Source organism: Protobothrops mucrosquamatus, unplaced genomic scaffold (genome assembly GCF_001527695.2).
Source record: "Protobothrops mucrosquamatus isolate PMUCROS unplaced genomic scaffold, P.Mucros_1.0 scaffold706, whole genome shotgun sequence".
NCBI classification, from domain to species: Eukaryota; Metazoa; Chordata; class Lepidosauria; order Squamata; family Viperidae; genus Protobothrops; species Protobothrops mucrosquamatus.
The window spans coordinates 269,891-288,745 of record NW_015386987.1 but is presented as its reverse complement, the minus strand read 5'-3'; the positions used below and the strand labels follow the sequence as shown (position 1 = coordinate 288,745).

Genomic DNA, 18,855 nt, shown 5'->3' with positions numbered 1-18,855 from the left:
AGAGCCGAGGTTGCCTACCCCTGACCTAAGAGGAACAGGCCTCTTCTTCCACAGGCCTAGATTTACTTGGCAAAAAGATACTGTCGAGCGCACACACACACCCCAACCAAAAACAACTTTCTCCACAATCGGTTTTACCCATCAAATCCCCGCGGATAGCGTCGCCAGAACGGAGCACTTCCGAATAACTTCACTCTCCCACCCCGTGGAAAAGCACTTCCGGGTCGCATGAGGCTGCCGCTTTCCAATTGGCTGATGGCGAAGCATTTAAAAATGAACCGCCACAAGCGGCTGCTGGAGTTAAAAGGTTCTGGTTTTTGACGGTGCGGTGAGTTTGAGGGAGGCGAGGACGCTGGGAGCAAAGCGCACTGGGGACGTGAGTGTGGCCCACAAGTAAGGGAGAGGGATGGTGTTCTGCTTTGCTCTTACACCGAGTCTAACTCTTTTGATAAGAATCCGAATAGTCTGTATAAGCATAGACCTGCAGGCATCTAAAAAATATACTCGAGTCCTGATGGAGCAACCGGGAAAAAACTTCAGCAACGAATTGGGTCGGTAGAGCCCGCAGGCAGAGCATGATTGTAGCGATCTCTTCCACTAATTATAGAGCCATCATAACTAAGAGCCATCGAATACTTTGCTTCCTAGATTTTTCTAACATTTTAAAATTTGGCTACGCTCGTGCTCGTGGCAATGCCTTATGCAAAGAAGTCGACTTCGTATAAAATTGTTTTTATCTTCGTTGGATAATTGCAGGTTCACTTACCTGTGGTTAAATTAGCAAAGTGGTCTTCAAGGAACAGCTATACTGGCTGGCTGAAAAGACAGTAAGAAAAATGTGCTTAACCTTGGTATATTGTTGCCATGTGGGCTTATCCAACACATTGTCATAAGCTCTTGGGTTACACACAACAGTAAAAAAAAAATGGCTTAGGTTGCTGTGTAAATGTAATTTTGCTGTATTGGGTGAAGTCAGTGCTGAAATTCAATCAAATAAGTATAGAATAGGTGAAGCTTTGCAAAATAAAAGAAATTTGGATTGCTTTAATTATTGCTTTTTAGTTCAGTTTCAGTTTTTAATTTTAGTGCCTTATTAGAGACTAATGTGAGATGAGTAACAGATATGCTAAGAAGGATTTTTGTCCTCTAGTAGGCTGCTCTGTTTTGCTAAGATGAAGTTCTTGTGGAGATGGTTACCAGCATCAAATTCCTGGGTGTGCAGTTAACAAATAGGCTGGCTTGGTCACTTAACAGTGAGACACTGGTGAAGTGGGCACAGCAGCGCCTGCATTTTCTGCGTTGCATGAGAAAAAGCACATCTTCCCCTATCCTTACCACTTTCTACAGAGGGACGATTGAAAGCATCCTGTCATACAGCATCACAGTCTGGTTTAGAAGCATCACTGCTTCAGACAGGAAGGCAATGCAGAGAGTGGTGAGGATGGCTGAAAAGATCATTAGCAGTTCCCTCCCTTCCATCCAGGACATAGCACATAAGCAATGCTTGAGCAGGGTCCGCAAGATTGTCTTGGACACTACTCATCCTCTTCACGACCTGTTTTCCTTGTTACCTTCTGGGAGGAGGCTCCGTGGTATCCGAAACTGAACACCCAGATTCAGTTACAGCTTTGTTCCATATAGTATTAACCTTGTGAACTCTAAAGCTTCCTCCCGTTATGTATTCAAGAAGGAAAGTGATTAATATTTATATGTTACTTATATGTAAGGGTGTAGGTCTATACATACGTAGTATATAGTATGTTTTAAATGTGTGTTATGTATGTGTACACTTTTAGAGGAAGCAACTAAATTTCATTTTTTTAATGTGTGCTATTGTGCTCACAGGAAAAAATGACAATAAAGGTAATCTAATCTTCTTCCTTCCTTGTCTTTTGGCCTTTCATTCAGTATAGTAGACAATTATTTAATTGATAAAAACTATTTGGTAAACTTTATGCTGTTACTTGACTCTCAATCCAAGTTCGTATTGATCCAGAGGTAACAGATTATTTGATCATTGTCTAATTTTTTTAGCTATTCATTCATTTGGAAAATGCCTATTCACAGACCTAGGTGGCTTACAGTGATAAAATGAGCAGCACCAATACTAAATTAAATGTATTGATAAAAAATCCCTATTAGCCTAATTATGGTTCTTTATAAAAGAGCACCTTTTTACTCTTTCTATTAACAGATAAGGTATAATTTTGACCTAGAGATATAAACCGCCTGCCACCAAGAAATCCACCAGTGCACACTGGTGTCTTGGAAATAAGTGCCTGCGGTGCTCTCTTTTAACTCGGAAGTATTGGGAATATGGCCCTGAAGGTGGCAAAGAACCAATATATAGAAGGTTTTATAGGTAATAGCCAGCAGTCTGAAATGGACCCAAAAGCCTAATCTAAGCCAATATAGCTCTCACAACATAAGCGTTACTTTGCTAAGCTGTATGGTTTATCATTATTCAGTGGTAAGTGGATTCGGTGCTAGCTGTAGCTTTTAGGTTATTTTCAGGATAAACATGTGGAGAAAATGATGGTAGTCAAACTAGGTACTAGGAGATATCAAGGGCATAAGTCATTGTGTTCAGTGTCAACTAGTCCAGGAAAGGTCAAAACTGGCAAATATGGTGAAGCTGACCAAAGATTCCTCTGACTGCAAACTTTACTTCCTGCTCTAATAAGAATTGTGAATCTAGGAGACTCCTGTGACTACTCATCTATATAGCGACATAGAGAGCTCACTTGACAAAAAACAAAAGTAACTTAAAATGTATTCTTCAGGCACATTAGAAGTTAAAAGTCAAGGTGGGTGTAGGTCTATGAAGAAGAAAAAGAGATCAGAATTGCTCCTATTCTGTCCCCAAGAGCCGTGGTGGCGCAGTGGTTAGAAGGCAGTATAATTCTGCTGACTGCCGGTAGTTCGATTCTCACCAATTCAAGATTGACACAGCCTTCCATCCTTCCGAGATTGGTAAAATGAGGACCCAGATCGTTGAGAGCAATATGCTGACTAAACGACTTAGAGAGGGCTGTAAAGCTCAGTGAAGCAGTATATAAGTCTAAGTGCTATTGCTATTTTATGATTATCTTGTCTCAGAAGGGAAATGGAGCCCTAGCTGCTTCTTATTAGGTCAATGGGGAAGGAGAGAACTCCAGCCTCAGTGAGGCAAAGGGTAAGAGAGAACTTAGACAATTTAAAGAACTAAAAATGTCAGATGATTGCACCCTACAATACTAAAGAAACTAATGGGAACATTTGCTAAACTTGTCTCAGGAATTCTTGGAGGTGAGGCTGGAGGAGAGCAAATATTGTCATCATCTTCAAAAAGAGGATGAAGGAACATATGAGAGACTTCAGAATTTTCAGTTGGAAATCTATACTGGAAAAGATTAGATTACAAAGCAGGATGTTTGTGAGCATTTCAATAGCATGGTGCTGAAGTAAGATCATATGCTTGTGCCAGGCTTTAAAAAATTAAATTATCATTAAGATGGGTAGGTTCAAGTGATGGCTTTTGGATTGGTGGGGAGACCTACTGCTTCTTTTAAGGCCTGTGGCATCATTTTCTCTCTCGAGATGTTTAACTTCCATGCCCAGTTCATATCCTCTCTGGCCATGTTTACAAGCCAAGAAGGGCATAATTATAAGTAATGGATCCTTTGCACCGAGGTTGCTGTCCACATCATCAGATGTCACAAGCTTGAGAGTATCTTGGTAATCTCACAAAACATGACCTTATAATTTTATGAGGTAATATGAGATTGTCATCTAATGGGCCTCAGAAGTATGCTTTTTCAATTGCTGTCCTAATTGAAATTTCAATCCCATGAAGGTCCAGTCTGCTGCTGCCTTCCTGGTTTCCAGGAGAGCAATTAAGACCTGGTTATTCCATCTAGCACAGGAGGCGGGCATTTTATCAGTGAAGACTGGAATATGGTGACCACATGATTGTGTATATTTTTAATTGAATGTCAGTCTTGTTTATAGTGTGGGTGGGTTTCTTATTTTTGAGAGGATGCTTTTTATGTTGATCTTAATTGTTGACTGTCCAAAACTTTTAAGAATGGGAGGTATATAAATTAAGTAAAGAAAATGCCTGGCAAACTAGGCTTTGGCAATTAATGGTCACTGCTGTACAGACTGTATTATTGCAGGGCTTTGTTTTATATTACTTTTATGCTATTTTTATGCTTTTATGAAATAAACTGCCTGAAATTGTTCCGACTCTATAAACAGAAATAAATGGTTAAGACTTTAAAAGTGAGCCCTATTCATATAATTAATTTAGACGATAAATACATTTGTCAAGGAATAATTTATTTATAATTTTTTGAATTCCTATGCTGATTCTATGTATCATATGTCAAATATAAACTATTTTCCCCTGTGCTGCCCTATCATTAAGCTTCCTGTTCTCAGTTACATTGTTTTCTGCTTATGATTCATTTTCTAAATGTTAAACATAGTGATGACTGACTAATGGTTACTTTAGCTAGAATTGATGGGAATTATAGGCCAAGTACATGAAGAGACCCAAGTGGGAGATCTTACTTTATCATCTTTGATATTCAACTTCAAAGCCAGTTTTTCAAAAATCTTGAACTGCAGTGCCCAGATTGGATTCTATCTTATATTTAAGTCTAATACTTTCCCCCACTATGTTCTTTTGCCACAGTTAACTTGATAACCCATTTTAGGTTGTCTTTAGTTTTGCTTCCTGTCCCATTTTGTATTTTGAACTTTTGCATTTCCTTCCATTGCTGCTGTCTTCCTTATAGAAGCCATAATAAATTCTTAATATTTGCAAGTTGTACAATTTTAACATTTTATTTTATTTTTATTTAGGATAATGACTCCTCTTCAGCAAAGCATTTGGAATATGATTAAATGTTTCCGAAGAAATTGGCGCTTATTTTCAGATTCAGAAAGGACTACAGTGTGTGGAGCAGATTGCATGCTGATGGCTTTGCACTTATCTGTTGCTGAAATCAATAAGAAGGTTAATACATATTGATTTCAGGGGCATTTTACAACGGGTCAATGGGTCCATAAGTCATCCAAACATGTTTGAAGGGTATCTTAATAATATTTTGTTCATTATTCTGATATTTGGGAATAGAAAAATATTTTATTTTGAAAAACTACTAAAGGATTCATCAAAATCTTGTTATTTGCTTTGATTAGCTGCCTCCTAAAAAGTTAATTTAATATCTTAGTTTGTACATCACTTAGGCTTCAAACAAACTGCAGTTCCTAAATTTGCTATAATAAGTTCTTTGTTTAAATAAGAAAGCATAGTTCTTATGTTTATGGCAAAAAGGGTGGGTATGCACATTCAAACCTCACAAACATCTGAACGAAGAACACGTTTTCTGTTACATAGAGAGACAATGTTATATAGTAGTTAGGATGTATGTCTGGAAGACCCAAAATCATTAGGGGAAATTCAATAGGTTTTAGGTTGGTCATTCACTTTCAGTCCAAGTAGGAATGTTTTAGTGTTGAGTTCCAATTATGGAATACTTTCCCAAGGGAAACACAATTAACCTCTGGGTTTTAGACAGTTAGAAATATAACTCATGGCATTGGGGGCAACCAGTGCACAAGGACTAGAATACTTTTTAAATTGCTGCCAGTAACTTGCTTGGTTTTTAAAATATTTATTGGATGGTTTAATCATTATATGGTGATCTGTGAAATGAAAAGGAATATATTAAACAATTGTTATTAACACTGGAATCATTTTTTCTTTAATCTCTCTTCAACTGCTTGCAGTTGAAAGATGAAGTATCTCATCAAACATTTCCAAGAAAATTTACTTTCTCTGGTGAGATCAACCACAGAAATTTTATGCTCAAAGGAATTTATACTCTAAAATTGTAAGCAGAGGAAAAATAAGGGAAACGTAGGAAGTAAATCATTTTCAGCTTTATCTGTAATTTCATAATGCAACTTAAATATCTTTGTTTATGCCTCTATTCCCAACGTAGTGTATGTAAAATAATGTATGTTTTAAACTGAAAAGCTAGACTTGTTAGTCTGACAAACACAGTTTGTCAAATCAAGTATAAATATTACCTTTGCCTCATAAAATATGATATGACCATGATATGAGTTAACCATATGCAGTTATAGAAATGTTCAACTGTCTTTGGCTTATTTTATCTATTAAGGAATAACATAGACACTCTGGATCATGAGTATCCAATATTTTAGCTTGCCTGGGATTCAATGAGTGAGGAGGAATTGTCTTGAGCCCCATATAAAATATATAATATAGCTAAAGTATCTAAATATATAATGTTAAAAAGTTTATGATATTGTGGAGCCACATTATTAGCTGTTGAGGGCCGCATACAGCCCCCAGATTGGGGGCTGCTGTAAATATATATAAAATATTTAGTGAAAGTCCCAAATAAAGAAGCCAAATAAACAAAATGATCTGGTAACCTACTTAAAAAAGAATTTTAAAAAATGTACGATTTATAGAAGTGCACCTCTTACAGCAGTGTACAAAAATTAAAACCACCATAACAATATAAATGCACTTTGTTAAAAAGTAACTCCAGAAGAAAAAAACTACATCACAAAAAGACCTCACATAACTGTTGACCCAAATGCCTGAGGGAAAAGCTAAGTCTTGATGCCATTTGTTTTTCTGGGGAGGTTCTGTTCCATAGGACAGGTATAGCTGCAGAAAATGTAGCTTTCAAAACTGTAAAAAGGCACCCGCATTGAAATACTAATATAGAAAATATATTCAGATTCTGCAAATTTTAAAAGGATTGGGAAGAAAATCTATAAAAGAAGCACTTAATCATTTTTCCATAGTTACAGCTTTAAAATGCATTCATCAGTGTCATGCAAAAAAAAAATTACTTTTATGGAAAAACTCATTTTTAAACTTTGATACAAAATATGATTACTACAAAATGTTAGAACTGCAAAGTTTTAAGAATTGTAGATTTTTCTTCATTTTACCCTTCTGAAATACAATATTCTTGTTGTCTATCACTGACTAAAGCTGTTGAACTTTATGAACTTCCTTTATGAATTAGCCAGCTGGCACATGGTCCTAGCAAAACATTTTCTGAGTTCTACCACAAACTCTTGCAGTCCTTTCTATGAATAATATGCTGTCATGGTGGGCACCTGATCATGAAAACTGATATTTGGACAGCATTTTTATTTGGATTTAAATTGTTTTTACAATACCAGTATAAACAAATTTAAGCCCTGAAAATTCCTCATCTTGTGAGAAAAGATTTTGCCTGAATTATATTGGAACTTAACTAGCTGTTGCACTTTGAAGAACTGGTTTCAGAAACATTAGTGAAAAAAAATATATATTCCACTATCTTTAAGCTGCAATCTTATACCATGTGGAACAAACCACTTTAATATCCAAAAACGTCCCAGCGGTTCTCAACCTATGGGTCGTGACCCCATTTGGGGTCGATTGACCATTTCACGGGGGTCGCCAAGCAAGGCTGTCCGCCATTTTTTTCCCCTTTTCCGGCGGGTGCCTTACCTCCCTTGAGCTGGGCCAGCTGGTGGTCGGCCTGCTCCGTCTCTGCCGCTTGCCAGCTACGCCTCGGCCGGCGCAGGGGGCGGAACCACGCATGCGCGGCGCTCCCAGGCAGGGAAAGTCCTCGACTTACAACCGGTTTAGTCCTCAACTTACGACCGGTTTAGTCCTCGACTTACGACCGGTTGGGGGTCGCGGCATTAAAAAGGTTGAGAACCACTGGCAGACTAACCTACACTTAGATCTCTTTTATTTTAATGGAGAAAATAAAACTTTAGAGCAAAACTTGAAACAAGTTGAATGTTTTGTTGGAACAAAAATTCCTCCAAGTGCTGTGGGATAAAGCAGCAAACAGAAACTTAAGTATTATTTGATAATATAGTATAAGCACACAGAAACTTTCAAAGCACTATAGTATTACTGTTCCTGATAAATCATTCAATAATTACACTGTATAAATGTAATTTCACAACCAGTATAATGTAAAAACATTCAATCCTTTTATATGTTCACCTGTCACATTTCCTTTCTATCTTGTCCTTTAAGAAAATTCTCCCTGATTTACCTTTCTCACAACAACCAAGGCTTAGTTGCCTGACAATTCAATTATTAACCTTAATTGCTTGGTGAAAAACTACAACTTTTCTTTTATGAGAAGATGGGCAAAGCCCAGACTACCCATTTACCAAAGCAACAGAAATAACAAATGGCAACCATTATCTTCTCTGCTATTTTGCTCCCTTGTTTTCTATTTCCTGCATATTTTTGTAGTATTTTATTAATTTTCTAATTTTACATTAAAGTATTTAAAAAGCAACGTGGTGGCTGGGTTAATCGATAATTCAATAGCATAGAAAAATCTTTAGTACAAATTTCAAGGTACCACATCAAATATTTCCTCTCTTTTCCCCTTAATATCTACTGTCTCATATTTGAACTAATACAGTTCTTATTATATCAATTGAGTAAAAATTGCATTATTACATTTATCAATAATTTTTTAGCTTATACATATCCTAGTTGTTTTTACATTCAATCTTTCTAGACAATCAATGTCCTGTTATTAGTTTTTTCCCAATTTTTAGTTTCCCATCAATATTTAAATTTAACATTTGATATTTATAATTTCCAAGTTTTAGGTAACCAAAGTTTCCTTTATCTCAATTCATAACAAAGTCTAATATTCAAGATATTATCTATTATAATATATAATATTCAAGATATTATATATTATCTATTTAAGTATATTCTATTTCCCACCATCTTGCACCATCTAGTTAATAATACTTATAACATCCTTATTTTCAGCTAATTTCCAAATGTCTTAAATTTAATGACCAAAATTTTCCTTATTTCAACATCAAATAGTTCTTCTCTTTTCCCCTTAAAATCTACTGTCTCATATTTAAACTAATATAGTTCTTATTATATCAACTAAGTAAAAACATGCTTATTACATTTATCAATACATTTTTAGCTTATACATATTTTAATTACTTTTACATTCAATCTTTATAGACAATATCCTTTTTATTTGTTTTCCTTAATTTTTAATTTCCCATCAATATTCCAATTTAACTTTTAATATTTATACTTCCACGTTTTAGGTGACCAAAGTTTTCTTTATCTCAATTCATAACAAAATCTAGTATTCAAAGTACACATCTTGTCTATTTGAGTATATTCTATTTTAATTAGTAATATAAAATCCTCTCTAATAAATCAAAATCCCAATTTTCTACAGCCTTATTCTAGCTTTCTTCCTTTGCCAGCTCGCCTTTCATGTCAGTGCTTTTAAGTCATCAAATAGATCTCCCTCTATTGTTATATATATTATTTGAAATAAGAGACACCATCCAGTCGCCATTTTTTTGGAAGGACTAACGAATCGTCTCTCTATTATTCCAAATCCCCATAGTTATCCTGATATGTTTGTCTTCCCTTTGGTCTGTTCTTCTTGCTCCTCAAATTTCTTCTGATTTATATAGAAAGTCTTTTCCATTTTCAGTGTTGTCAGTCCCTTTTCTGGATTTTCCATTGACTGTATTTGTTGGTCAGTTGAATCCTCTATCATAGTATTTAATTGTTCCACTTCTTCTGTTATCTTCTGTATAGTTGATTCTTTAATTGTGGTCAAAATTTGGGTTTATATATCTAGGCTGACATCTTGTTCTTTTCTGTAGCATCTTATTTCATCACAAGCTGAAAGAATGGTTTATGTATTGCTTTCAACATAAAAAGAATCTGTTCCTGGTCTTCATCCATATTCTTTTGATGGTGTGTTAAGTTGAGGGCTTTAAAGTCAGAGAATGAAAATAATTTTATAACTGGGTATAGGACACAGCTGAGCTTCTCACAGCTGGTATTTGTCAAGGTTCAAAAAGTTTTATCTATAGCCTGGGCTTCAAGCCAAGTTTCCTTTAGACAATAACAAGTTGTAATATCAAACTTGCCCAAAAGATGTCACCAATGCCGTTCCTTTTTTGTAAATAAAAACCAAAGTCTTCTGTAAAGATAAGAAATCTTTTGATTCCCAAATTTTATAAGCATATAAATCCAGTTAGATTAAGGTTATTCTTTCAGTGTTTTAACTCCCCTGAATAGTCAGTCACCGCTATTCTTAGAGGGTGGGATAGAAGTTCCCTTCCCTCTCACAGAGGGGAAGATGCTTTGGGCAGCTTTTACAGGAAAAGAAAATACTTGGGATTGAAGAGAGGTTCAGATCTCATCTGTCCTGCTTTAGAAGTGCCTGGTGGTAAGTGTGACTTCGACTATCTGCAGCCTAGTGACAAGCCATATTTCTATGGCCGGTCTTTCGTCCGCCAGTTTGGAGGGCTGCCCCGGATTGAGCGGAAGGGCTACCGCCCTCCCACGATCAAGCGGGGGTCCCCTCCTTGCTTGTCGCCCCTACAGGGCGACTCTCGACCCTTTCCAGGGTCCCCCAGCGGAGCGAAACCGAACGCGGAAGACGGAGCTTGCCTTTCAGCGGCTGCGGCGGCTGCGATGGCAAACCGGAAGTACCTATTTCCTGCATATTTTATTCACAGGCAGTACTTGGCATTGGTTAAATTTATCCAATCAAATAGACGTAATATGCAGGAACCATGATGAATTATCATAAATATAACAAGAATAAAGCAGAAGATAGAAAAAATGATACACATGTAGGTGCACACGTGGGTGGCTTGGTTCTGTCATTGCTAGCTGACCTCACAGTGAAGAACACTTATAACTGTCATAAAGAAAATGATTAAAATATATCAGGAAAATTTAACAGTTAACTGATCACAATAGCTCTGTCATTTCAGGACAGTTAAGTTTGTAAACCATTTTTAGATCTTGACTGATGTTGCTGTAAAGCATCAGTACAGTCATTCTGAATAATTCTTTCTTCTTTTTTATAGCTTTGTGGTGAGTTTAAAGCATCTCTTAGTGAAGTGATACTATCTTGGAATTACTTTGTTCCTGACAAGCTAGGCATATTACCTGAAAATTCAAAAACTCCTGAAAATTATGCAGACATCAGAAATAGTTATGCTAGCTTTTTAAAGCGCTGCAATATGATGGATCTTGTAGATATATATATAAAATGTGAGACACTAGGACTGCAAATTGAATCCATCTCCTCTGTAAGTATGTGTCATTATTGATTTGAATATACAGATATCAAATAAAAATTGTAAATCAGGGAAATTTTCTAGCTTTCAGTAAAGAAATATTTTTAACAAACCGAGGTCAAAACAGTCATATCTAACTTCTTAGGTGTGGGTTAATAGGAATTTTTGTAAAGTGCAGTAGCATGCTTTTTGATTTTATTTAAAAAACTGATAAGAAATGTAGCCAAAACAAAGGTATTTAAAATATGCTAAATTACCTGAACAATAATTTTGAAGTCGCAAAAGCATACAGTAGATTATGTGGCTTAGAGCTACAGATCATTCCTGCATTGATGTATTTTTTGTAGAATTACTGTTGCTGATGCCTTATCTAAACAAAAGATTTATTTATTATATTTATAATGTATTTAATATATGTGTACACATATATAATATTCATTTTCTATATAATTCATTGTACCCAACATAGTACAATGCAACACTTGTAAAAATTACTTAAAATCTTATTAATCAAACATGCAGAAAATATAGCATTATCAAATACATATGTTAATCACTATGGAAAAATAAGTCAGCTTTAGAAAAGCGAAGTACAGTGGACATTTCCTGGAATGCTACTCTATAACCTCAGTATTCATACACAATAATGGTTACCGTACTTATAATAGTTGAATGTATGTAGTTTATTCCTCCTTGCTGGACAGCCATTCAGCTGAGTGAGGAAAATGTTTCATTTTCTAATTCAAGGAAACTGATTGCTTATAAAATATGCCTTTATTTAATTACTTCATTTCCTCTGGAATGGCAAATCTCCAAAAAATGATACCATATAGAATACTGAATAGCCACATGTTAGCTAAGGAGTACAGGTAATCCTTGACTTAAATTTGTTTAATGACTGTTTGAAGTTACAACGGCACTGAAAAAAAGTGACTTGTGACCATTTTTCATACTTAGGACCGTTGCATCTCCAAGATCACATGATCAAAATTCAGATGCTTGGGAACTGGTTCATATTTATGATGACTGCAGTGTCTTGGGATCATGCGATCACTTTTTGTGATCTTCTGACAAGCAAAGTCAGTGGGGAAGTCAGATTCACTTAATAACCTTGTTCCTAACTTTATAACTGCAGTGCTTCATTTAACAACTGGCAAGAAAGGTCGTAAAATGGGGCAAAACTCACTTAACAGATATCTCGCTTAACAGCATAAATTTTGGGCTTAATTGTGGTTGTAAGTTGAGGACTACCTGTACTTTGTGAAAGTATCAACTTTAATGGAAACAGTATTAGGATTTTAATTTTAATTTCTCTGCATGGAAAAATGTTTGTGTTTACTATCTGAACATCCACAGAGTAATATATAAATGGTACAATCTTCTTAAATTTTGTTACTTTATTCTACCTCTTGATGTAGAAGGAAAGGTAAAGTCTATTACTTATATTTTCAGCCTTAAAAATGATATTTTGACAGCTCTCAATACCAACGGTGCATGATTCACAATGGTTAACTGAAAGATTTCCCTAATGGTCCAAGTACCAATATTGTAGGATTCTGTCAACAACCTCTTTTTTTGGGATAGTTACAATGATTTATGCAAGGATCAGGAGGTCCCCATAACTTGCTTCTCTTTATAAAGTGACTATCAAGCTAACTATAATTATGAATTCTCTTCTTTGCAAAAGGTACAATTGTTAGAATTTATTGCTGGAACAGCAGATTTAACCATCGAGAACAATTCTACTAATTCTGCACCCTCCACGCCAACGAGAAGAATAAACCAGGATAAGGAAGATGTAAGAATTGTGTCTTCTATTTTATTTCCTAACTACTATAAAATTTCTTATGAAAGATAATTATATCATAGTGACCTATGACCATAATAAATATTTCATTTGCTAATTATTATGCTAGCTCTTTTTCCCATTTTAATGGTTAATGTCAAAGCCCTATTCTTTTGACTTATTGAACTCCCAAATGTTTTTTGGGGTCCTGCTTTAAACATGTTTTTAAAAGTCTGATCAGAAATAAAATGGAATGTTCTCAAAACATTTACTGGCTTTTGAATCAGTTAACAATTTAGCAATAATAGTATCCATTATTTATTGATCCATACAAATGTTCTAAATGCCAGATTGTAAAGGTTAAAAAATATATGATTAGTATAAAATTGTGGTCAGTGCATGCTTATTTATGCTAATTCTTATCTAAAAACGTGGCTGGATAGCCTTGTGTGGGGGACATGGGCCCACATAACCGTGCAGCTGGCTGACCCCATAAGACTCCCCCCCCACCTATATTAAAAACTGCTAATCCCCCATCTTGGAATTCTTCTATAAAATTTTTATAATGTTGATTTCTAATTTTAAAGTTTTTAATATTGATCTGAAATTTTGATTTTAATGTTTAATTTTACTGATTATATTGTGCACCGCCCAAGAAGATAGGCAGTTAACAAATGTGAAATATAAATAAATAAATAAATAAATACATTTTTCAGAACAGTGTCAGTAATTTGAAAAATATATAGATCACATTTTACTTTATTAAAAAAGTTTCTAATACATTGTTACATCATATTTTTTGAACGAATCTAGAAGAAAAATGATAAGATTGTGTTTTAATTGTAGCTGCCATTAATGGTGAAGAAAACTTTGTATGCATATTTAACCTTACTGGTTAATTCCAAAAATGATCTGGCTTTTGCTCACATTTTAAACATTCCTGATAGAGGACTTGGAAGAGAGGCTTTTACTGATCTAAAGCATGCTGCCCAGGAGAAACAAATGTCTATATTTCCGGTATGTATGAGAGATTGCTCTGCTTTGCTTTGCTTTGCTTTGCTTTGTGTTGACATTGAATAGATGTAACAAAATAATCTTAGATTGTTGATTCCTCCACTCAAAAGTTAACTTAGGATTCTTTTTCTAAGTTAAGCAAATGTATATAGAATATTATTTTAGGCTCATATAAAGATTACTTTAGTAAACAATTGATAGTGTTATTCATAAAATAATCATAGAATATGGTAATGAAAAATTTCTTTTTTGAATTTCATTATTTTAAAATTTTAAAGCTTTTTCATGATCATACACTATCAATATTTACATCACCCAAAAATATAGGTATTATGAAGAAAAAATCATTATAGTGATTGAAATAAGCAACCTATAACAAAAAGATTAATTAACAAAATTATTTAATTATAACTATAATTTATTATTGTTAATTCAATCATTGAGCTTCTATATAAATGCAGTCCATTTCATAACTTACTGTGTCATCTTCTCATTTTTGGAACACAGAGTTTTAAAAAAAATAGATAATTTTATACTGTGCAAGTATTCTGTCCCTTCAAATCCATGTTGATTCCTGTCAACTGCCTGGCCAAGTTCCTGCATTTTTCTTGGCATAAAATTTCAAAATGGTTGGCCATTGCCTGCTTCCTGGGAGAGAAGGTGAATGGCCCAACATCACCCAGCTAGTTTGGACCTAAGGCAGGGCTACAAACCATGATTTCCCCATTTCTAGCCTGATGCCTTTAAACCGCTTCACCAAACAAGTATTTCAGTTTTCTTTATAGTGACACAAAATTACTGTGTTTGTTGCATTCAAGGCTAAATAAACACCAAAGCTGTAAATGAGATATGTTTTAGGAATATAATTCAACATTGCATTAAGATACCTAATTATAACATTTCTTCCTTAAATTATATTAACATATGCAGTGGTTTGAAGCCACTATAGAATAGAATAGAAATCAAATAATATCAGTTAAAGATTCTTCAAATTTCTTATCTTGCCAGGGTAAGAAATTTAATGTCTAATCCCTTTTAACTATTCCTTTGAGGTCTGCAATAAAGATGAAATAATATTTTCCAATGAACTAATTTAATTTTTAAATGATATGAACTCGACTACATATTTTAACATCTGGGCCCAATATTTCTTTCAATTCAACATTTCACAACTCAAATATATAACTCATACTAACTTTCATTTTAGTACCTTATAAAATTGTATTGCTGGTTTCCACTTGATGGCTGCATCTCTTGAAGTTAAGATGCAGGCATCTTGGTAGCTGCTAAAGCAATAAACCCTTGTTCTCTAATTAATATGTGTTTCTGTTATATATTTGGCCAATTATATATTGGAGATAAGTCAGAGTATTGACTTAAAACATTGTATCTCAAGAACTTTAAAACAACCATTAAAAATCAACTGATTTAAAATAGTAATTCCTTGTCCAGCCCAGACATTCAAAAAGAATTCTTTCCTGCTATTTTTTTTTAATTTAATTGTACCCCAGCTTCAATTTCTCATGTGATTTTGGGATCAAAATAGAACTATCGGTTAATAACCAAATATGCTTACAAGTTTTCAATGTGAGCTGAAAGGCCATGCTTTTCACCATTATTTTAAAATAATATAAGGTTACAGTCTAAAATAACATAATTAGTGGTTATTTTTGACTTGTGTATGATTGTGCTGTTTGGCTGTAATAAAGAGCATCTTCTATTCAAGCCACATTTTGCAAAATATTTTATTTTCCAACAGTAATTTCTATTGTACAGTAAGGCCCCTTCTGAAAACTGGGGATTTCTGAACAATTTTATACAATGTATATGGTCATTGCTATTGAAAGAAGAAGAAAAAAGTGGGTATATGTGCTGGGATACACTAAAACTCTCTGGATTGTTTTAATTGTAAAAGAAACAAAGAAGGCTATAAAATATACTCATTCCCAGAGCCGGCTATTCCACAGTCTTATGGATAGTCCCAACTGGAGACTTATACATGCTGAGCATATGCCATGTGAAAGGAAATACCTTCCATATGCACTGGTTTTTCCCAGCAGTTTACAGGGGGGGGAAATGGGACAGAAAATGCTGGTGTTCATATCATCTTGGCCTGCTGCTTTTGATATAGTCTTAGAAACATTGATCTTTGCTCGTTATTGTCAGAGCCACAGAAAAATCCAGAAGCTAAATTGGAACATCGTAGTGAAATCTAAGACTCTAAAAGCAAAAGTGGGCATAAATTTGATTTATTATGATTACATACAGAACATAGCAAACATTATTTCAGTTTCCAACATACAATGAATGCATTTTTTATTAAGTAAAAGTTTTTATACCCTTTTGTAAAGAATTTGTTTTTAAAAAAACCATCCTTTTCTATTACCATTTTACATACTGAACCTAAATTTTGTTTTTTCTTGTTAGATGGCAACTTCATTTATACGTGCCATAGAACTTGGAGGAAAAGGATACGCTCCTTCACCAACTGATCCTTTAAGAAGTCACGTGAAGGGGCTTTTTCAGTTTATTCATTTTACTGATAAATTAGAAGAAATTATTGGTGAAGATCTGGATCCAAGGTAATTCTTTTCTCATAGACTTACCTATTATTTTTTGAAACTTAAAATGTATCTTTACTCATTAGCCTTTGAAAAGCCAAGCAAATCCGATTCTTAATTACAGTAGTTAGTTTTCAAACTGGGTAAATCTTACAATGTGGTGTCCTTTTTAATGCAATTAAAATAATTCAGTGGAAAACAGCACTTTAATTATTACTTTTTACTTCTATCAATCTTTCATTGTTTTGGTCTTTTTCAACTCTCTTTTATAACTATTATTACAACAGCTACAAACTTAATGTTACTCCTGCATGTAGTTATTGATGGGACATATAGTAGTTTATCATCAAATTGTTTTATAGTTAATATTCCATGTTGGGATTAATAAATTTATAGTTTGGAATATTTGGAAGGTTGAAAAATAAATACTGATAAAGCACAGTTGAATAAAGTGGTAATGTGGCAACAGAAAGCCTGTTAAGTGAAGGTTAGTTCTGAAAAGATTACTGAACAAGAATTAATTCCTTGAGAAAAATAATATTGTTAGTAGAAAGAAGATAGGCAAAATAGATGAGCCTTGTACAGGAAGTAAGAACAGGTAAGCAGGAGATAAAGAAAAGGACATTTTGGGACTCAATAGGTGGTTAAAGTTGATGTTTCTAATATTATAGATACAAGAGCTAGTGTAAGAAGAAAGGTGGTAACTGGAAAAACTCCTGTTAACTGACTCCTGTAGCATCTGCTCACTTGATACAGTAAGATCTAATGAGGTGCAACTACTCCAGAATATAAATTAAAATTGTATGCTGATGATATCATACTCACATTTACTCAGTCCAGAGGATCTTTAACATTGTGCTGGGGAAGTATACTGCATATGGCAAAATGGTTCATTCTTAGGTTGAGGAATTAATAAAGAGAAAACTCATGCATTGCTATGGAATTTGACAGAATGAAAAGCAATGCACCTATCAAACAACAGACTTTAACTTTTCTGCTAACAAGATCAAATATTTTGGATTTTTAAAAACTATTTATTTAAGATTAATTATTTACCAACTTGGAAAAAATATATCAGATATTTCTAAATGGGAAAAGTTAAATCTGTCTTGGTTAAGAATAGTCACAGCTGTCAAAATGAATTTCTCACCACTTTCTTTTTTCAAATGATTCCAGTATTTATTGAGTATAAGCTATTACTTGGCACAGACAAGTAATGAATTACTGTTCCAGTCTTCTAGACGCTTTTCATATGTATCTGGATCCACAAATTAGAAGTTATTATTCCACAAGTCTAAGTAAACTACTGAATGCCTGGGATATACAGGAAAATAATAAATTTGGGCTTTTCCCTTCCTGCTGTCTTCTACATGTTTGCTTTTATGAAGACAAAGCCTCTAATAAATTTGCTCAGTGGAGAAATAGTTTGTATTAATTTCAAGATTTTATCGATAACAGGACAAAGATAAAAGCTCTAAAGTTTCTTAGTATGCAGTATTCTGCCACTGGTTTCAGTGCCTTCAAATAAGCAGTGTGACAATAAAAAGAAAGGCTAATGAGAAGACTGTCCAATTTTACAGTCTAATAACACGTATTATTGACATACGCTAAACATTATGTATAAATTATTAGTGAGTGTAACTCAGTTATACCTGATGTGACAGTACAAACTTTAATGGAAGAACACTAAAATTTACTTTGAACATAATATAATCCTTCAAAATGTACTGCACCAGCACTGTATTCGTTACTAGCTGTAAGAATTCTATATGCTTTTTATTGGAAAAAATACCTTTGATTCCATCTTTTGAAGAATGGTTAATTAAACTATGAGATTATATCTAAAATATCTAAAATCTAAGACATCTAAAATATGTTTTTAAAAAGTAAATTTGTCTGTCACAGAATTTAATTCAAATTATAATTTTATACATGGAATCGTTTGGCATCTAAAATTCATTTCTAGACCTTGTGATTTTACATTTAATAGTTTTTTTTTAGTTCACATGGTATAGTTTTTATAGTATTGCAACAGTGTATTACAATATTTACTACTTGCATTTTTTCTTAGTGATTAATAATAATAATAATAATAATAATAATAATAATAATAATAATAATAATAATAATAATAAAGTTGGAAGGGTCCTTGGAGGTCATCTAGTCCAACCCCCTGCTCAGGCAGGAAACCCTATACCATTTCAGACAAATGGCTGTCCAGTCTCTTCTTAAAAACTTCCAGTGTTGGAGCATTCACCACTTCTGGAGGCAGGTTGTTCCACTGGTTAATTGTTCTAACTGTCAGGAAGTTTCTCCTTAGTTCTAGGTTGCTTCTCTCCTTGATTA

At 34.1% G+C, this 18,855-nt stretch overlaps 1 protein-coding gene across 1 annotated transcript in view; it reads left to right on the top strand.

Annotated features, from left to right (window-relative positions):
• The first annotated feature begins 358 nt into the window (after positions 1-358).
• PARPBP (PARP1 binding protein) overlaps positions 359-18,855 on the top strand; it is a 34,805-nt gene continuing 16,308 nt past the window's right edge. The window contains exons 1-6 of the mRNA XM_015818228.1: positions 359-393; positions 4,849-5,002; positions 10,936-11,160; positions 12,836-12,946; positions 13,781-13,951; positions 16,376-16,530. Coding sequence (XP_015673714.1) covers positions 4,853-5,002; positions 10,936-11,160; positions 12,836-12,946; positions 13,781-13,951; positions 16,376-16,530 — 812 coding nt within the window. The 5' untranslated portion in view covers positions 359-393; positions 4,849-4,852. The remainder of the gene's footprint in view (positions 394-4,848; positions 5,003-10,935; positions 11,161-12,835; positions 12,947-13,780; positions 13,952-16,375; positions 16,531-18,855) is intronic.